The sequence below is a fragment of the Aptenodytes patagonicus genome, chromosome 2 (assembly GCF_965638725.1).
Source record: "Aptenodytes patagonicus chromosome 2, bAptPat1.pri.cur, whole genome shotgun sequence".
Lineage (NCBI taxonomy): Eukaryota > Metazoa > Chordata > Aves > Sphenisciformes > Spheniscidae > Aptenodytes > Aptenodytes patagonicus.
This window is the reverse complement of record NC_134950.1, coordinates 125,677,996-125,700,030: the sequence shown is the minus strand read 5'-3', so window position 1 is coordinate 125,700,030 and position 22,035 is coordinate 125,677,996. Positions and strand designations below refer to the sequence as shown.

Genomic DNA, 22,035 nt, shown 5'->3' with positions numbered 1-22,035 from the left:
GATTCCTTCAAAGTAAACTCTTTCTACTACTACCGTGAAAAGAAGAAAGGGAAAGAAAAAAAAAAGGTGTGTGTGTGTGTGGAAGCATAGCTTTTTGTCAGAAGCAATGTTAGTGTTTGTGATTATCTCTTGTTCAGTTGTGTCTTTTCAACAATTTTAAATACTCTTAGTATGAAGTTATCTTTGATATATTGGTAACAAATGGAGATTTCAGAAAAGGACATGCCTGGAAACTGAGTTCAGACAAATTCAGATGAGACGTGGGGCTGAGGTTTTTCAACAATGAGAGTAATAAGCATTATAGCAGCTTATTTAGAAACAAGATGAATCTTATCATTGCAATGTCTTTGCCAAGACATCATCTCTTTCCAAAAAATATGTTGTAGGTTGAAATCTTTATACCATTGCACACATGGCCAAAATGGTCCTTTCTGACCATGAAGTCTGTGAACACAAATGCCTCCAGAAAAGCATATGCAAATGTTAAATATTTATAGGCATGCTGTTCTTCTATGTTGTTAATGCAAAATGTATTCAGGAAAGAAAACAATTTTGCCAGCGATAGAGGTGCTTCTACAATGTGGATCAGTCTTTGTAAAATCCTTAATCTTTACCTAAAAACATGAATAATAGTTCCGGGGGTTGGACCTTTATATTTGAGACTCGATACAGAAATAGTCAAGAGGTACAATAAGCTTCGAAATAGGCAGACAACAACAGATCTGGATGCAGACTTATTATCTCATGTCTTCTGTTTGTCAGGCAAGGGGAACTCTTACAACTTTTGGTGACGAGAGGATTTTGTCCCACAGAAAGCGAAAATTCTGTATTGTACAACACCAATTTCTGTGGTGTTCAGCTGGAAATGAAAAGATACTTTATTCTAAAAATAAAAAAAAGATTTTTTTTTTTTTGAATGAGCAGTTAATGTTTTCCTCATGTTTAAATGGATGTAGAATGCAGCAGTAGCCTTTCTTAGCAGATACGGTCTTTGATTTTTCCATTGCATCATATCTGGCTTTATGACTGTGTGTCCTAACTATAGGGCAAAATAAAAGTTATTCCCAAAGAAGTAATAAGCTTTCTATTTTAATGTAACAGCTAAGATTTGTGAAACAATGCTGTGCGTCTGCTAATTATAGACATCTCTATTTACATGGCCTAACAGGAAGATGGAGATGTAAAAATAGCGACAAAGAGCCAGTGACATTATTAATAAAGCAGCTGTACACAGCATTGTTCTCTTGAAGAACGTAGACACCATTTAAACAAAGTGGACTACATAAATAATCAGTCATAATTCATAAGTAACCATTGTTAGGAATTCTCTTTTAAAAATAGTTCACCTTATTAACATACAAACGATGGCAGAATGACTTTCTTTGTGGGTGTGTGTATTTTACATGTACACATGCACCAAATGTTAAAAATAACTTAAATCATTGCGATTTATTGAGAAGCTGGTATTTTTCTATACTCAGGAGCTGTATCCCTTCAGAGGAGATGGGAGAAAGGAAGATGGAGTGCTGTAAAAATTCTTCCAAAGGAAAAGTTTGTATGTAGATAGAAGAGGCAAGATCAAGGTAGAGGAACACATAGGTAACTCAAAAGAGCAAACCCTTCCTACCATCATGTTCCATTAAGAAACAATGGTAGTTGTAGTAATAAAGATGCTAATAAATAGCCACATGGGGGAAGACACATTCAGCCAGACGACCCTGTATCTTTTGAGCTCAGAATCCACTTCTGAGCTTTTCCAATTTAAATAATAGAAGAAAAAGTAAAAAGAGATTACTGAGTTAGAGATTACTGAAGCTAATAGTCTTTTTTTCTAATTTTTCTGTGCAAGAGGAATAATTTCCTCACAATGCACTTCCAAAAGTATCGAAGACAACCATGTATTCAGTGGTCACAGCAGGTTAAACCTGCGCACTCACAGTTTGTATGTGTACTTTATAAAGGAGAAATTGTATTCAGAGCACAAGGGCTATACCATGGTCTTTACCTCCAGAAATAAGTCTCTACTACTTGACTTGAAAGCCTGCAGCCCTTCTCAGGAAAATGCCCATATATTTGTGAACGAGTCACTACATTTGCACAAACAAAAGGTAGTATCTTAAGCTTGTCACCTGCCCCACCCAAGAAACGCCCCTCAAAAACCCTAAACCAAAAACAGGGAGGGGGCAGACCCTATCCCACAGTTAAACTGCAGCTGCACTCCTGAAACCCTCTCTGTCTTGAGAAGAGATACAAAATTCATCATCCATAGAAATTCTTGTTAAATGTGAGGAGAGGAAATTTCTTCCTTTGTCCAAATCTTGGCTTCAAATCTCAAAATAAGAATTCAAAAAGCCTGCACGTATGGTTTTAATTTAAATTGCAGCAAAGAAGCACTGTGAGCCCTTTTAAGTCCTTCTACCAAGTAGTTGATGTTCCCTACTAATATGAGCTCTCAAATCTGCATGTAATTTTGTAGTATAAAGATCTTTTAAAATTGAAATCAATGAAATCATACAGCATTGTATGAATTTGATCGTAGGACTTACTACAAATCAACTCAATGAATTACTGCTGCATCTCATGTGGGTCATATAGGATGTATTTTTTCTTCTGTACTGCCTGTACAAGAACAGGACTGTTTAAAGGACCAACTTGTGAATGTTAACTTCTCAAAGAAATAATCTACAACTTTTACTCAGTGCTCCAAAACACATAAATATTTGAATGATAAATACAAAAACATGTAACCTTGTAGTTTCACCTATCTTGACGACTTATAACCAGGGTTTTAAAAAGAAGAAATGATCGGAGTATGGAATTTATGTGCTATTTTTAAAACTGAAGGTGTTTGTACTGAATCGTCAAGTTTTTCCCAAAAAACCCTACCTCTAGAGGCTGCACAAAAGCAACCGCTAGGACACAAAAGAAATATGTATCCTGTGCCATGTCTGTCTCTGTGGCTATTTTGCTTTGTGATTGTCTGCTTTAAAATTCATACTTGAAAGCGGCATTAAGTGAAAATTTCCTCAGAAAGTAACTGAAAAAGCAGATTATTTTGTGTTTGGGTCTAATACACTATTACTTTACATTTTCCTTTCTGTGCTGCTGAAGAGCAAAGCGTAGCGGGAATTCCAGTGAGTAATTCCCAGCTCTATGATACTGTGGTGTTTCCTGTAGCAATACCACTTCTCCCAACTCTGTCAGGAAACTGTGGAGACAGTGAATTTGAAATCAACAGCATTGCTGCACAATAGCAAGGTGTTTATTTTTGGGAAATGCTAGGTGGTGGGAGTAATCCCTGCCACAGCCAGGCCTTGCTGAAGTGGAAGGAAAAGGGAGCAGCAGCTCTCCTTTTATTCGCATCCCTCGTGATTGCTAGATAAGAGGCCAGGCAGTCTCCTTGCGTTGAGGTCATGTTTAGAGATGAAGCGCTGTGGAGGTCATTGCCTTCCAACTATTTCACCGGGTGCCCTTCCTGAGAGGTAAGTGCTTTTTAGGACAGGCTGTTTGTCTTCAGTGGCGTTTTGCACCACCCCTCTTTATTTTTACATTAAACTGTGGCCCTGATGGAGCCACTGATAGCAGTAACCAGTGTGTTCCCCGTCAGCTGCAGCAGCTCTGAGGCTGGTTGCAGGTCTTTCTCCTGAATGACCTGGGACAGGCCCGTCACACTGTATTCTGCATAAAGGTACTTTTGTCAGATAATAGAACACTATGGGCAAAGATGAGGCTGTGTCTTCTGCTGTGGCTATGTAGATAAAATGATGGCTAGCACTGTGTTAGCAAGGACGTATAAGTTAATGTATGCGTAGTGCACAGTAACCTATATAAATGTCTCTGTGTGTGCAGATCCTCAGGCAAAACATGAGGGATAAGTTAGAATTTACAGGCATCAGTAAACAGTAGCGTGTTCCTGAATGCAGCCCTCAAAAACCTTAAAGCATTTAATGTGGAAAGTGCCCTGGGACAAGGACCAATCTTTATGCTTTGTACACATTTTAATGACCTGTTAATGATCAACCACTGTTCTGCCAAGACGATAGATTTTATGATGATATAATTCAAGCCAGTTTCTTCACCATTGCTTGAGATTATTCCTCGTAATTCTACTTTAGAAACAAACAGTATATTGATGTGGCATGTAGTCATCCCATCCTATTCTATTAACACTTCTGCAGCTTCCAGTACTCAGTTGCCAGGGTCTCCTGCAGGAAAGTAAGGCAAATTAAAACCGTAAGTTAGTTACGGTGGTTGTAATGGATCTCGTCAGTGGTCTGTTTAGTTCAGTATTCAGTCTCTGATAATGACTGATACTGAAAACTTAGGGAGGCGTGTAAGAGGGAGCACATATGGAGAGATCCTTCTCTGCTATAGTTTTCGAGCTTCTAGCAAACTGAACATTTAGGAGTTTCCAGAGCTGAAGATTGCATCTTGACTATCGTGTATATAGATATTATATACAGACAGGGCTGACCTGTCTTCCAGGAGTGTGTATGATGTTTCCTCTGGCAATGAATTCTGTAATTTGGTTATGTATTGGGTTTTTTTTCCTTCTTGTTTTGTTTTTTGTTTTTTTTTTAAATAACACTTCCTTCTGTTTGTTTTTCAACTTTCTGCCTGGTAATTTAGCTGGATGCTTCTTGTGTTGCGAGTCCTGATCCAGCCCTTGTTCCTTTCTTTAGGCCTCCCACCATTCTGCAGACTTCTGTCATATCCTCCTTCAGTCTTCAATAGAAAATTGGACTCATCTTTTTTCCAACCTTCACTTTCTTTTCTTGCAGGAGCCGTTCTCTGTGCCTTGCATAATCCAACTGAATCATTTTAGAAGTGGGAGAGTGGAATAAACAGAACTTACTCAATGCGTGGGTACACCATTGATTTATAAAGCACTGTGATATGTTCTGTTTGGTGGAGTTTTTATTATTTTATTCCTTTCCTAACAGTTTTTAATCTTCCGCTGTGAAGTTTTTGATCACATGGAACTAAACTTACAAACCAAGCACAGTCTTATTTCTTGTTTACCTTCTGAATATCCATTACCCTACCTCTAGTTATTTTTTCAGACAAAACTTACTGAGAAACTGTAAAAAACAAACTCTTTTGTAGTGATTTCACAATTTTGATGGGAGATGGGACAGTCTGTTTTCCGGAAAACATCTCTTGCTTTTTTAATTTAAGCTACCTCCTTTTGGTCTGTGTTACTGGTGTTAGCTCTGGTCTCGCACATTCCACGCATATTTCTCAGGTGAAGCAAGGTTTTAGCATTGTAATATGCTGCTGAGATGGACAGCACGGTTTCCTTACTTGCTCCCACCCCCGAGTTTTTTTTCCTCAGCTGTCAGTTGCAGTGAGCCAGAGCACCGTATCATAGAAGACTCCTCACACACGAGTTGCAGTGCGGTCAGTGGAGTCAACAGTGGAGGCTAGGGGAGTACCTTTGTGATTTATTCATTTTAGTAGGTGGTAGACTCATTAAGGTAATATGAAATCGGGGTGTGCTATTGCATTTTGCTCAGGTACTATTGTCTTTATGCCTAGGCAGCACTGCAGTATTACAGTACCCATTCTGATCAGAAAAATAAGTTTCCCGTTTGCATGCCAGCTACTAACTGCCTCCCTTTCTCTGCTCTTCCCAATGAGACTTTACAGTTTCTTGGGTACTCCTGCAAGCTGGCTCTGCCTCTCAGTGTGAATCCTTTTTTAAGTCCAAGCCGATACCCTTATTTACGCAAGCCGCAGCCAGTTCAGTACATCCTCACTGCATGGCTGATCTGGATAATGAGCGTCACGGTCTAAACATCAGGACTAGCCCTTCTTTACTGGCTCAGGTGTGGGGAGGTCTGGTCCCCAGTTTTTTAGGTGAAGGCTCTCTTGGTCTCTTTTCTGGGGAATTGGGGTACGTGTGGGAGGACTTCCCTGCTCCGAGGAAGCTCTGGAGCTGTGGGAAAGGCACTGGAGGTCTGTCAGCTGTTGAAGGGCTTGATCTGAATTCTCACTCCGGAATAGGCGTGCTCCCTATTGAATGAAGTGTCTGCCAGCAGGCCTTGACCCATTTCAAGCCTGGGTCAGGAGGTTTTTCTGTGTGGCTTGTAACAGGATTTGGACTAAACTCTTGAGTAAGAGAGTTCAGTCTTTAGTGAAGATGTACTTCTGGAGCATATTTTGGCATGTGCTGCTTCCAGTAGTTCTTTTTCTCAGGAAGTCTATCCTAAAAAGCAACTCTCTGGGGGAGTTCTTTCAAGTGATGGTTAGGATTGCCAGTATTTTGAGCCCTCGCGTTTGTTCTGTAGTGAGGGGTGCTTGCTGGTGCTGCCACAGAGCCAAGAGCATGACAGAAAGTTTGAAGACTTGTGGGAAGATTCAACGCTGAAACTGGTTGCTTGAGAATAATTTTAAAGGTATTCAGACAATTTTTAGAAATGCTATGAAAGTAGAAGAGACTGAATTTTGCACAGTTTTATTACAAATAGAAATGTTTTTTCAAAGGTAGGAGAGACATGAGATCTGTAGCTGCTACTTAGTTTGACACGAAGAGTTATACTGTATAAATGATAAAATACTTAATTGGTATGTCCATTATGACCACTGGCATATTTCTGCAAGCACTGTGGATTTTTAAATTTTGCTAGGAAGGCAAAGCCCTGAAAAGTCTCAGCAAAAACACTAGCCTTTTATCTGGTGTACAACCTGCAAAAACATGCAGAATTCAAAGGAATTTTTTTCCCCGAGCCTTTCCTCCATCGAGGAGCTCTTGGCAAAATAAGTGCTTCCAACTGCTGATGACAGCGAATGCTTGTGGAGGGAAGGTGGTATACAGTGTTGTCGGTAATGGGGAGGGGCACGGTAGTGATTGGCTGATGTCAACTCATTGTAACGTTTTGTGTTAAAAAAGTGTTTGAGACTGGTAAAAAGGAGCGGTAGGCTAAGGCAAAGTGTTGATTAGATTATTAGAGAGTACATTAACGTGGTCATTGAAATTTCAAAGACACTTAAGGATCTTGCATCTCTAAAAAATGTAGCTGAAAGATGTTTTTGAATCGCCTCATCTTTGCATCTTTACTCAGTGTTAACAGAAATCTTATTTGTTTGAATCCTTCCAGTTTTAAAAGCTAAGTTTTAAAACATGTTTATCACCTTTTCTCTGACTGCAGCACAAACAAGATTTTTTTTATTTTGTATTTTAGTCTGGATTGATATTTGATTGATTTATCCTGTACTTGTAGGCTTTCACCTTATTTTTTCTTAGGCATTTTTCCTTCATGGACATTAAAATACAATTTTCTAAATAGTGGGGAAGAGTTTTGTGGTTTCAGGTTTTTTAGTTTGTTTTGTGTTTTGTTAAGTAAAACAAACAAATGATCCTTATTTCAAGTAATTTGTGGATAAACCTACATTTGATGTTGCTGTTGTACCCAGTATGGAAGTGAACCATCAAAAGTTGCTTTGTGCAGACACTCTAACTTAGCATAACCCTTGTGAAAGATTTCTGTATACATACCGCTTATTTCGAGCGTTCCCTTTCAATCGGCAAGGGTTTGGCACTGTATGCAAATTGCCCCTTTTATGTTTCTGCTGGGCATCTGAAGCCTGCGCAAGTGCCCCCTTCTAAAGCGTTTTTCTAAAAAAAGCAATGATTGTGTTCCCTCCAGTGGCAGAAGGAGGAATTGTTGTATGTCACTTCATAGATCGTGTATGAGCGCACAAAAACTCCGATTTAAAAACATTATTTAAGTGCAGTGCAAACATTTACTCCATTTAGCCAAAGGTGGAAGAAGAAAAAAAAGATTCTATATCTGTCAAATATAAGACAATTAAATCCGCCTGTTCTCACGACTGACTGTCCGGGGCATGTCTTACAGGAACAGCAGAGGAGGAGTGCCCTTTTTTTCCCTCTCTCTTTTTTTTTTTTTTTCCTTTTTAAATAACTCCCCGCCCCCGAATATTTTGATTCACAGTGTAAGATCCTGCGTTATGGTGTGTGATCCATGTCATGAATGACATGGAAGAATGTTTCTTAATCTTACCAAATGCTTACAAACACCCAAGGGGTGGCTGACTAATCAACATCAAATAAGGGGAGCCCCTATAGTGCTGAACTGCTGGTCTGGCTGCCCTTAGGGATCCTTGCTTACCCTCTTAGTGCCTGATGAAAAGCATCTCCAACCTTGTCTTCCCAAGGGCCGTGAAAGGTGAGATAAGAAACTAGGGAGCAGGCATGAGAAATGTTCGTGCTCTCCCTGCCCACAGGAGACTCCCTGGGTTTTTTTTGCCTGCAGAGAGTAGCCAAGGGAAGAAAAGGATTCATAGGCTGCTTGTGCTGCTGCTGAGGTAGCTCCTAACCTTGTGATTTAGTAATGAAATAATGATGTGCAATAATTTAGAATGGTCTCTCTTTCTTCTAGTTGAAAATCTCCTTTCTTGGGAAGGAGAGGCAAGATGTCTTGCTTTCTACTTGCTGGATTCTGTCCATGTTTAGGTGGCTTGAATACAGGAGACAACTGTTGCTGCAAATGCACAACTCTTCTAGTCTCCTACCATCATTTCCATCTGTGCCAGTAGCAACTCTGTGTAAATCCTACAGTACTTATGCATACAGAGAACTGAAATGGTCTTAGGAAGCATCTCTAGGATAAAGAATAGGAAAAGCTTCAGGCAAACATGCCAAATAGGTTTTTCTCCCTGTCAGTTCTGCCACAGTGAGACTTCTTTTTCCTTTGAAAGGGTTGCATAAACATTTTAACTGTGTTGCTGAGTTAACCGGTTAAGATGAATGCTGCAGAATTTGTAATGCTAGAGTCACTGGAGAGGAGTCACTACATCATAGGCTTTTTCAATACCGTTTGCAAGTACGAATTCAGTTCTCCAGTTTTTAAGCTGCTTCAGAAAGCAAAACTGGATACACAGATTCAAGTTCACACCTGCTTTCATACCTGCTGACTTTTACCAGTGAGATGAGACAAGATGTGTCTCATCTGCTAGGCAACAAAGCCTTTAATTTTTTTTTTTAAGTGACTAAATAGTCTGATACTTTTGAAGTTCTCGGCACTGCGGAAAAATTATGGCACTTATTTAAGGGTTTGAATATGCAATTAAGCATCTAATTTTAAACCTGCATACTCAATAATATTGGACTTTGCTACAAACTTATTTCCTTTTTATGGTATCTGCCAACTGCTGAAGTATGCATTAGTACATTTGACATATTAATGCATTCTAGTAATTCCCCTAATCAAGCAACAGCCAAATGATCACAAAATAGATGTCCAAGGTGAAATCGGAGACTGCAATAAACAAGGGAAAACTGCTTGTCTTTATCATGTACTGACGAGTGAAATCCCTATCTCACATCCGACTTGAAAAACTGGACCCAGTTGATGGAGCCCTTATAATCTTAGGACCCAGCATCCCCTCTCATCGACTACCACATGCATTATTTTATTCGGTCTTCTTGATGCTTTTTCCTCCCTTTCTCAGAGTCATTTCTGACAGGATTGTAGTATGTTCCTGTAATTCTAAATAAGCATATGTTGACTTGCTCATAAATTAAAATCAAATACTTTAATACACTCTAGCATACCTGGCTATAAGGAGAAACAGGCCTTTCCCAGTTACTGAGTGGAGCTTTCTTCCTTGCCTTTCAGCTGATCTGAAGCAGTGAAGGTAGCTGTGTACTGTCTGTGCACACTTAATTACTGTGGGCACTCCCCAGGTATTGCAGTTGCTGGTCTTTGCTTTATGGTATCGTATACGTATCACTCATTTGCCAGATTCTGTACACTAGATGCTCACTGAGATGGCATTTGAATATAGTCCAGTTATTCCCAGTGGGGAGGTTTGTTATCAAATCAGCAGGAAAAGCGGCATTCTCGGCTCCAGCAGGTGCACAAGTGTCATCCAGTTTGTACTGATCTGTTGAACAGCAAACATGTAATGTAAGGGACAGTCAGAATATTACAAGACAGGCTTTTAACACTGCAGAAGCTATCTCAGTATTTAACATGCTGAGAAGACAAGCTAATCATGAAAGACTTGTCTAGATATCTATGTTCCTTTGACTCCTTAGGTATTTTGTAGATGTTGATGGCCAGTGTGAACTTTAAATCCAATTTACTGTGTATGTTTACATATGCAATAAAACCATTTGGCATATCATTTAACTACACACAGAGTGAATTGTTGACCGTGAGCTGATCTGACCTTTTCAGGTCTAATCAAGAAGTCTGAAATATTATTTCAGCCTGTCAGCTCCAGTAATATGCAGTAAGAGTATCGGGATCTAACTGAAAATGTCAGATGCACTCTAATATGCAACCCATCAAAGTTACGATGCATATGAACCAAGAACTGGTTAAGAATATAAATCTGTAACATCCGTGGTGCATCGCAATTGCTTAGATAAATTGTTCTGCCATTGATACGGGCTAGCCGAAAACATGCATTAAAAGCAATTCTTTGGAATACATGCGAGATGTACAGCAGCTTAAATATTAAAATGATCTTGAAAGAGGGGTGATAACACCAGGTTGGAATATTACTGGAAAAAACCTGTAGCTCTGTTGTGTGGTAATGTAAGATTAGTGGTCTCATGTAACCTCAAAATTTTCCTTTTTAATTTTAATAATTTGCTGCTTGTGAAGTTGTTACTTTTTCCAGAAATAAACCATTATATAAGCTGAGGTGTCCTTAGCAATCTTATTTGTGCTGAATTTAATATTAAGCATTGTTCACAGTCTTGTGCTTTTTATGAAAAAAGTCTACTTCTATTTTTAAAAGCTTTCTAAAAACCAACACTCGTCAGTAGGTTATGGTGTTTAATGATGTCTAATTTCTTTGTTTTCTTTGTCTCATCTTCGAAGTTTCCGCTCTTGGTATTTTACTAGATATTCAGATCTAGGATAAATCTGTCTTTAATAATTATTTATCAAGCATGAGACCAATTATTCATTGGTATAATTTCTGGATGATGAATTTAAATTTGGATTAAAGTGGATGGGTACAATGAAAAGCAACTTTATATCCTAAGAAAATGGTATTTTGTTAGCTAAACAGTCTATCAAGATTGTTTAATCTTAAAGCAGTTGTTACACTAAAATTGAGTTGGTTTTTAATCTAATCATGGGTAGTTAGTGCAATTTGAGGCATTATTAACTGAATTGCTACTATTAGTAAAATGTTGTTGGAAGTAGAATTAAAATGAACTATGGGAAGCATTGCTGAACCGATAACTTTGCATTAAGGAATACTGTATATTTTAAACTACCCAGTTAATGCTATTTGAACTGTTCTTGTGAGGCAATGCTGCCCTCCCCTGGTATGCTGCAGAAAGTAGGAATTTTTATCCCAGTCCGAGCAAGTTCTAGGGCTTCCTATTAAAGAGAAATTGCTGAATTGGTGAAAACCATGGATAAAATGCTCTTTAAAAGACCATTATGTGCCTTCTCTATTACAAGACCAAAAAAAAAAAAGTGGAACAGACATTTGTGCAGTGCTTTTATGTATGCATGGTGCAGATGTGGATGAATGTACAAATAATATACAGGAATATACTGTGAACACACAAGACAACAAACTGAGGGCTGAATTAAGTTTGGGTGGCAGTTCGGAGGATGAGTTGAAGACAAAATAAACAGATACCAGGTAGCTGCTGAAAGTTAGGAGGACTGATTACAATAAACTTTTGTTTAACAGTGTAGTTTTGTATATAATGTTTAGAGATTCATCATTAATGTTTACATGTTCAATTCTGCAACAGAAAAGTAAACGGGACCATGGCCAACAACTTGCATGGGAACAGGATTAGCTCTTGTGCAAATGAAGCTGTAGCAAAACTGCCATCTTTTGTCAGGGGCTATTGATTACAAAGATACCACCGTAGGCTCAGAAGTCCCTCCACTGCACATTCCTGAGAGCAGAGGAAGGTAGTCCAAGGAAATATTACTATTGCGTGGTCTATTCTTAATATATTTCTTCAGACATCTGTTGTTAAGCACTGCTAGAGACAGAATATTGGGGTAGAAGGTTCTTTAGATTGTCCAGCTATGGCTGTTGTCTGTTAAATAAGTGTGTTGCTATTTGCTTTAATTTTGTCTTCCTTCCATTTCTCACCGCTAGGCAGTTTCACCACAGTCCAGATAGCAGAAAGAGATGAGCCTTGTTTCAAATATAAGAATTTTAGTTCCCACATCTGACTCCAGTGAAGTGTGTGTGGTGGGGATTGGGTTTTGTGTGTGTTTGTTTTTAAGGTATAAAATATCCCTTTCTCTTTATAATTAAGATTTTTCTAATTGCTGGACAACTTGCAAAACACACAATTTTTCTTCCTGTGGCATATGACTTGACTTCTGTTTTGTTTGCTCCTCAACCCTCTTAATGCATTGGAGATAACGTAACTAAAGAAAACTGGAGAGAGTATGTTAAAATCTCTGGTTCACGTATTCCTTCATGTCTTAGATGTGAACAGATTGCCAGATTCAGGATCAGGAGGGAGTTTTTTTTCCCCAGACTGGTTTGCTTGAGGACTTTGCTTGAGTGTGAGTTCTCGTCTACTACTTAGGGCCAGGTCACTTGGGAGATGTTTTCAGAACTGTGGAATGTAATGACGTTCCCAACCTGACCTGCTCTCGTCCGGCAGCATGTTCCAGCGGTGGTGGCTGTTGATATTTTAGTACTACATTTTATAATAAGATCCTAGGAGTTGTTTTGTGACTATGGTGCCTGTGAGTCCACAGAGAGGTGTGGACCATTTTGAACTAGACCCTAACTACTCAGTTACCTATGACTGTGGCAGATGGGACCTGAAGATCCCAGTGGTCCTTCACAGGCTTCTGTTCCTAAAGTGACGTTGCTGACTGCAAAACAGTAGTATTTACCTTCATGCACGTAAGCTAGTAGGCTATAATAAGCAATCCTTTTGAGAGCTAGCTGTAAAACCACTGCCAGTATGGCTCCATAATAGTTAAAGGTGAGCTAAATCAACACTGAGATGCCTCGGTCTGCTTTTCCCTTTGTGACACCCTGCCACAGCAAAACCAGTTTTATATGTTCTTCTTTTTTTGTTAGATTAGTATTCTGTCAGTGTAGCATCCCAACTCAGCTCATCAAATGGTTATGTGAATGGCAGTGGTGGTGTTCCTTGACCTAGAACAAATGTATGAGGTCTAAGACTGTGTAACAGTTTTCTTTCTTCATAACTTTTGCAGGTATTGGGGCTGCTGGTGTGGACCCTGATTGCTGGAACAGAATACTTTCTATATCCAGCCTTCGGCTGGGTGATGTTTGTAGCTGTGTTTTACTGGGTTCTCACCGTCTTCTTTCTGATCATCTACATGACAATGACCTACACCAGGATCCCCCAGGTGCCATGGACCATGGTGGTAAATACACCCATTCTTTGTTGTTTCAGGTTTGCTGGGTTATGAAGAGAATAAAATAGTGATGCATTCTATGGGTGTAGTTAACCAACTGTACTTGTGCTTTTTGCAGATTTTTTCCTAATTGCTGTGTGGCTGCGTACCTGCAGTGTTTAACCTTCATACTACCCAGACACTTTTAAAATGCTTTTCCTATGATGTTTCACCACTTTGTTCAGCGGTTGATGTAGTGACTTGATTTTTAATAATGTGTGTGTGATACTTATGCACAGTGGCCTCTTTTTCTCCCTGTAGCGATTACATCCCATGAAGAATGAGTCTGTTGCTGCCCCTGAGCTAACAGACCTGGCCATATGGCTTAAACAGCAGAAATCCCTACCTGAATCAACACCATGAATTGGAAGTGGGACCCTGGCTCTTAAAACATGAGTCTTCCTCTGCTAAAGTAAAAGCAAAGGTGGTTCAGAGGTAGCAACAGTCTGACAATCCATATCTGGCCTACTGTGAAAATGGTGCTGAAAATTAGTGTTATATATATGTAAAATACATGCCATGTAATCCTTTGCTTTTAGCTCAAGACTTAATGCAAATCAGATAAACAGCTAATGTAATTACAGAAAAATTTCACAGGCGCTTAAAATTCAGATCCAGTTTTTGTGGTTTGAACAAACCTGGCTAGCTGTACCTCTCAACAGTATATTTTTACATGATTTTCATAACAGGCTGGTGTTCAGGGTAATAGATCCTGAAGGTCATTGTCATCTCAGCCAACTGGCTATTTGTGACCCATCCAAGAATTATTATAAATTTTAGCTTTGCATTTGTCTGATACAGTGAGATACTGGTGTTTGTTTTTTTTTAATAGCTAAAGATTATTGACTAGAATTCTGTTAATTTTATGATAAAATATATTTGACTTCTGTGTTGCAAACAGCTTGTTATCAGCTATATTGTGTATGCGGGTAAAATTGAATACTGTTCTTTTCATTTTCCTATTTGCTGCTGTAATAAATAGCCAGGTATAGCAATTACTAATAAGAACAACCAGGATTACGTTCAGATAGCTTCTTTGTTTTCGAGTTTCATGACCAGCAATTACCATTAAGGCTATAACACTGCTATAGAAATGTCGGATTATCTCAATTACAGTAGTAATGTGTCTGGGTCCATTTAAAGGTGTGGGGTATTTTTTGCCCATTGCATTAGATGTAAGTAAAGTACATTCAAAGGGAAAGCATCTCTGTATCCATTTGGATACAGCTTTAGTCATTATCCCTCTTTCATCAGTTTAACGCTATTATCAGACAACAGCTGCACATAAATGACTTGCCCCTGATCTATGTGGTAGACAAGCTGGAGTATTTGATTTGTTTCTACTTCATATTGAGTGTATTTCTTACTCTGAGTTTCGAACGTATCATAGATAAGATCACATAAATGTAGGTCCAAAAGGTAGTCTCCTTTTATAGTAAAGGGTAATATGAAGAGAAAATAAATGCAAAATAAATAAAAGATGCTTGCATTCCAGCTTGTTGTGCCCTAAGGTATTAAAGGAGCTGTTGGGAACAGCCTTTGAATTGGATCTCTGCCACTCCTGGCTGGCCAAGAGGAACGTTGGGTCTCTTTTCAGGGAGATGTTGTTAATGTCTTCATTCAAGAGAGCATGACGCGCACACCTTTTTGAGTGAGTTCACGCCCACCTTCCCCCTGTTCTCTGAAGTATCCTGAATTTCAGTCTCTGCTAGTTACTGCTCTGCCTCCTTAGGCAACAGTTAGCTCAAACTGTGCCTATTGTATGCAGTATCCAAAATTACATCTGGACTTCTCTGTCATAAACCCACTTTTTGCAGGTTAAGCATATTACCAAATTGCTTAAGATGCAGTTACTTTTACTGCAAATTAACCCAAAGGACATGCTTCAAAACTGACTCTCCTTAATAGTGCAAGTTATTTGCTAAAACAATCAATGGAAGCTTTTAAAATCCGGTAAATTTGAATTTAAGAAGCAGATGGTAATTTAGCATGAACCATTTGGTTTGAGTAATATATTGGCAGTAAAGGCCCAATCAACTTGCATTGCATTCCATCTTCCCCAACAGTGTTATTTCCCAGAGCAGCACTTCTCAAAAATTACGTGCTTTTTTTCTTTTCTACATGACAAGATATTGCAGGGATTTGTAGTTTCCAGGGTAATTGAGTCTTTTTGGAATGAGAAATCTAAAAATAACAACAACAAATACTCTAGGCAATCAAATTTGGAGTTTGAAAATCAGTGCTTTACAGAAGTTCACCTGAACCTGCCAATTGTTGGCATCTTATCCTAAAATTGACAGTTTGATATTTTATTACTGTAATGCCCAGATAAAACGAGAGGTGAGATCTGTGGATAGAGATAATACCTTTTATTAGATCAACTGATGTAGGTGAGATAAACCCTGCTCATTTGTAAGTGTATGAATCAGACCTCAAGTGCCAGGCGTTGGACTCCATCTGAGTGCTGAGGCACTGCCCCCGGTTCCCTGCGGAAAGGTGGGTAGGTGGCTCTTTTCCAAATGCCCTGAAGTTGCAAGGACTTAAGAAGCACAGGAGGACATCCATGCCCTTCAGCCTGCTATGAAAACTGTAAGGCTTTTAGCGTGGGAAGTCTCATATAGGCAGTGGCAACCTGAAGACTGACATGTTGACAGATGACAGCACAGCATGCTGCTCTCTGGAGGGACCTCCAGTTGAGAAAGCATGTGTTTGGGGAATGGCTTCCCTTCAGAAAGTTTTGAACCCTGTGTGTCACGGGAGCATGCAGCAGTGGGCCAGACTCCACCGAGTCTGAAGTAAACTCTGCCAGAACCAAATGTCCTGGAGATGGATGTAAGGAGCTTCCATACCAACCACTTCAAGCTGTTGATCCATGCTTTGGTGCACTGAGGGAATTGCTGGTGTGGATACCGCTGTTGTCGCTGCCTTCTGAACTTCTCTTCTTGGGCTGAAGTTCTTTTTTTAGATTCTGCCAGAGTTGGTGACTAGTGAATTCAATAGTGAATAATTGGCATATATTCCTAGCATCCACTGGGTGACACCATGGAAATTAGTAAGTTGGAACTGCACCAGTATGCTAACATTTAGAGACAACTGGGGCAACAGAGTTAAGGGTTATGATATTGGTGTGACACTCTGGAGTGCAAACATGGGGCCAGAAGCTGAAGGGAGCAGATCATGTACAACATTAGGACCTGGTCTAAATTGAGTCACTAATTACTGCAGTTGTTACTAGGTGCAAAGCATGTCATGGGTATTCCACTTAAACATGGCACCAGTGAACTAAAAGTATATTTTATGGCCAAATTCATATGCCTTAGACAAGTAGCAGGGTGGAGTTTTGGGGGATTTTTTTTTTTTAAATAAGAACGAACTTCCTATAGCCATGACCAAGTAGTGAGTAAGTAAAGGACAAAGTATTAAAATTACATACTTCAGAAAAACCCTTAATACCTTTTTATCTGTCTTTCATCTTCTTAGACTTCCATTCTCCCTTCCTTTCCTGTTCTCCCTCACATGCAAAACCCGAATAAACTGTTCTTGTTTGTTCTCTGTAGTGTTATGTGAGATCAATGTTATCTGCTTTGCTTCTTTCTTAGTAATGAACATAGGTACCCTGAGACATTAACCCTGCTTCTTGGAAGAGAAAATGAAGCATCTGCCATGGATGGGTCTTGATGATCCATATAGTCCATTCAGACTGTTCTCCTCCGTGGTTTTATCTGTTTCTTTCTCCTCTCAAAAACAGGCAGAAGGGAAAGGTACTGAAAGGTGGAAGAATACGGCTGAAAAAATCACCCCCTCGTTATCTCCTTCAGAAGTGGAGAAAACAAAGTTTTGGAAGCTTTATAAATATTCTTCATATGCCATGAGTTATTGATTCCTACAGTGTATCTTTATGTAGGTTAGAAATGTAATCAAATTGCAGTTTTGTTTTGTTTTGTTTTGTTTTTTCATGTAGTTCTTACTGCCTAACACCTAGACTGTGATAACCAAACTTTTGTCCTTATTTTCACTTTTGGAAAATCACAGTACACCAGCTTCAAGGCTCTTCTGGATTTAGTGTGATGGAGAGAACAGTTTGTCCAAAATGTGCTTTAATGTTTATGGATGTTCCAAAATAAGCAGTTAAATTTTAATCTTACCGATAGAAACTGGGAAGAAGGTAAAAATAGTTAAGAATCATGTTTCTTGTGTACATTGCATGTATATATTATATTTCAGAGGAGAGTTTTGTAATGTTGGAATAGAAAATGGTAACAAATGCATGTGCATATTAATTACTTACGTTTGGTTTTTCAACAGGGTCTGTGTTTTAATGGAAGTGCCTTCATTTTGTACCTCATTGCTGCCATTGTAGATGCATCTTCAGTTACCAAAGAACTGGACAGTCACAATTACAACAGCTGGGCAGCTTCTTCAGTGAGTTCATTTTTTGTTTAAATCAGTTCTATGTCCAATAAAGTTATATCAAAAGAAGGCTCACTGGAAGTGCAGGTTGAAATGCATGCGTTCTGGATTTTGAAAAGCTGCAGACTGATATAGAAGCTCACACACAAAACCTATAAGTAGCTGTAATTTAGTTCATAGTTTTTGGAGGTGACTAGAAGTTCCACCAGGAGATGACAGTCACATCGGAAAAGGCTTTAATGTTTTTAATATCATACTGCTTTTCCCCTCTCCTGCCCCCATTTATTACTAGCTCCCTGGCAGAGGTTATAGCCTGCACATCAGAGTAGACAACACAGATTGGGTGAGCACCAAGTCACCTCAATGCACCTGGACAACTTCAGAAGCAGTTTAAACTAACTCAGCTAACTTTGCTCGCATGTGGATAAGGTGCATTTAGCTTTTTGTGGGCTCAGCCATATACACAGCGCCTTTGGGAAGGTCCTGAAGTGGTATTGCTGTTTCTACAGTGATCTTCCTGTTACAGCCTCAACTTTTGGTAATCTTTCTTCTGAGTTGGGTGGGCAATGCCTGAAAAATCATGTAACTTCCCAGTGTTTTAAAGTGGATGCAAATCATTAATTAGTCTGACATTACTGTCTTACTGCTTAGATTTGGAAATCCAAAGCAGTCAGTCAATGTGGGTGAAAAACAACTTTTTTTTTTTTTTTTTTAAGAGCCTTGTCACTTTCTGAGTAGGTGAATGTATTCTCTAACTAAGGGAGTTGTAAAAGAACTTTTTGCATGTTGTGGCTACGCTAGTCAAATTCAATTGTATAGAGTAATTCCAAATTACAGCTACTTTGCTGACTGTTCATGCTTCTGCAGTTGTCCTCTCTGGACTATTCACAAATCCTGTTTTCTGTCTGAAGCTTATCGTATACGGCCATGAACGCCTGCTCTGTTTTTGTCTTGGGAATTGGATAACTACGTCCCTGTCGCTTCAGTGGTGTTCAGGGTCTTCTCCCCTTGGCAGTTCATAACTATTGATGTTACTCAGCCATTGCTGTTGACAGGAACTTGCTTGCTGCTAGATAAGCTTCCATGCTGATTCAGGTTTTATACAAAATGCACAAATGCTCAGTGTCTCATGGGATGTTTGGAATCGCTTCTAATACCTCCTAATAGTGTTTATCTAATGCACTGTCTAAATAAACTATTAAATGTAGATTTGCACTTTCTGAACCTATTAAGGGTTTCATGGATGGACGTTTGTGAGAATTTACCAAATCATCTATCCCCAACAGTCATTCTCTGTTAGATTTTAGATGGAGCTTTTATTTCATAAGAAACAAAATTATTGGCAAAGAAGAATGCTACAATTTTCTATTGTAATAATATTTTACATCATGATCTACAGTTTTTGGTGCCATGGATTAAATTTACATTAGACAAGACTCACCTAGAGCCCTCTGTTGGAGGGCTTAGATTTACTGCCTGTATGCATGCTTAGTAGTGCCCTGCTCTCAGAGCTGAAGTGTCTACCCAGGCCAATGATGGTATATAAGCAAGAAACATTGGTAGAATCCTAAAATACTTTTAGGCTGGAAGGGACCTCTGGAGGTCATCTGGTCCAACTCTCTCCCCCCCTTAAAGCAGGGCTAACTCATATCAGGCTACCAGGGCCTTGTCCGCTTGAGTTTTGAGTATTTCCAAGGATGGCTATTCCACAATGCCTCCAGGCCTCTGTTGCCATGTTTGATTACTCTCATTGTGATTCCCCCCCCCCCCCCCCCCAATATCTAATTGAAATTTCCCTTCTTGTAACTTGGGTTTGTTCCCTCTTGTCCTATCACTGCTCACCTCCAAGAAAAGTAGTGTTAATCTTATTTGCAGTATCAGCTTTATTTGGTTCAGTTACCAGCACAAAACATTCTGGTCTTATCGTAAGACCATTTTGAACGTTGTCTATTTTGAACAACATGCAGTGATTAACAGGAACTTAACCACTGGCACTGAATTGGACTTTATCAGTACAACTGAAATAGTTCACAGCTGTTCTTTGGTTTCTGTGTGCATATGCTGCAAGGACTGCAGAAGCAACACTACTGATAGATACTGTGTAGTTTTAATCTTTAAACATAAAATAAATCTAGCCTGCTACAGAAGGCTTATTCTGTAATCAGTTTCTGACAAAGTAGTGATATCTCAGTGTGGTTGCCATCACTGTTACTTGCACGGAGGAATACCTTTACTCATCATAGAGCAGCTCTGGAATTGGTAACCTAATCGGTACTGCTGTTTGTGAACTTGACTGGGCCTGCATTTGAATCCAAGTTTTCTCTGTAAACAAGCTATTTTGATGCACAGTGCGCCATACTGAGGTACAGGTGGGCTGTAGGCAATTCCTGGAACATAGCAGCAATGCAGGAGTGTGAGCTTGAGCTCACACTGTCCCGTGGACTATCCCTCAGTCTTTACCAGCAATTGATGTTACAACCAGCAAGTACAGGATTGGTGGGAGTCCAGTCTATAAGATCTATACTGAGGCAGTATAATGTGGAGATACGAGTTGAAATATGCCATGTTTTTTCTGCTTCTAGGCCCATATTTCTATGCATAATATAAGCTTACTTATACAGTGTTGACTGCGATGGCCACACAAGTACAAGGAGGTGAAAGAGTGCCATTTTAGTCAGCCTGCTATTTCTCCTTTTTTCCAAATCCCTTGGCTATTTCTTTCGTAGAAATTACAGTGCTCTTAAATATATTTCGTTTCCTAATTTTTTGTTTCCCCCCTCTCTCTACAGTTCTTTGCCTTCGTGGTTACCTCCTGCTATGCTGGAAATACGTATTTTAGCTTTATATCTTGGCGATCACGAACTTTGCAGTAAATATTTTGTTAAAATGAATTCTGTAGTATAAAATATCTTGAGGATTATACTGTTTTGACAAAAGCTTGGAGGAGGGATGAGGTCTTCTTGAACATTTCTGATAGAATTGACACAATATATTTTAAGCTGAGATTAAAATGATTATTTATAATACAGTATCATCTTTGGAGACATCTAACACCGACTTTGTACTGTATAATAAAATTCGTACTGCTTCTTTTAAAACTAACATGGTATTTTTCTAGACATTGTATAGATGTTATTACTAAAGCTTTAATAAATCTTACTCAGACAATGTGCCAATTTTGTAAATGTAACTTTTTTAATGTTACAGGTGTACTTTTGATACTGAATGCTACAAATCAAAACTAAGATTGATACTGTCTCATTATTATGTATAAAAAGTGACCTTGTGCAGAAAAAAAACACCCAAAACTTTAAAAATAAATAAATAATTGACCCAACTGTGCATGTTTTGTAAATTGGGAGTAGAAGGCTGCTTTTTTAAATTTCTTTTTCAGAGTAAAATACGTACTACTAAGAATTCTGATGATCCTGTCAGTTTGCATATTCTAACAGCTTCTCACAATCATGAGATTGCTTTTGGAACCTGTTACTGTAGGTCTGAAGCTCGCTGAAGGAATGTTGCGCCTGAAACACATTATCTTAACAGGTTTCTCAAATCCAGCAGGCTCCAAGGCATAAGTCTAGACAACAGTCCCTTAGTGCTCAGTGTTTAACCTACTGAGAATATCACAAAACACCTACTAAAGGTAATATATTTTGTTTCTCAGGGGACCATGTTTTTCTCTTTTCTCCTCAGATTAGGCCATTAATCTGTCCTAATTAAAATCTGGGCTTCTAAATCCTATTAAATGATACACAGATTAAATCCATAGAAGAATTGTCAAGACGCTAGTGCTAGAAACAAAGAACTGCCTCCCTCCTTTCCCGTCTACTGGCATCATCTGTGAGTTGTTAGTTTAACAAATGAAATTTTTAATTTGATGCTCATATTTAAATATCTTTGAGTCAAGCAGAAGTATGACAGAAGATTATGACTTTCAAAACAGATACCTTTGAAAATGACTTTCAAATACAAATTACCTAAGGAATTTTTTCCAGGAATTATGTGGAGAGTGTAAGGTTGTGATTATTTTGTGATATTATTTAAAGTTTTCCTCATTTAAAACTATTGGTAAATCTTTTATTCCTGGATTAAGAAGATTGGGACTCTCTTCCAGTCTTCAAAAACTTAGTTGGGCGATTATATATGGTAGTAGAGAAACCTTACTGCTTAAAAAAACTTTATTTCTCCCTGTAACTAAATGGTGTGTGCTTACTTACGT

At 38.8% G+C, this 22,035-nt stretch overlaps 1 protein-coding gene across 2 annotated transcripts in view; it reads left to right on the top strand.

Annotated features, from left to right (window-relative positions):
* The window catches only part of CMTM8 (CKLF like MARVEL transmembrane domain containing 8), a 37,450-nt gene extending 16,300 nt beyond the window's left edge, over positions 1-21,150 (top strand). The window contains exons 2-4 of one of the 2 annotated variants that reach the window (XM_076331124.1): positions 13,200-13,373; positions 17,709-17,825; positions 21,021-21,150. In XM_076331124.1, coding sequence (XP_076187239.1) covers positions 13,200-13,373; positions 17,709-17,825; positions 21,021-21,032 — 303 coding nt within the window. In that variant the 3' untranslated portion in view covers positions 21,033-21,150. Of the gene's footprint in view, positions 1-13,199; positions 13,374-17,708; positions 17,826-20,602 lie in introns of both variants that reach the window. The other variant, XM_076331123.1, reaches the window with a different exon arrangement.
* Positions 21,151-22,035: the final 885 nt, after the last annotated feature.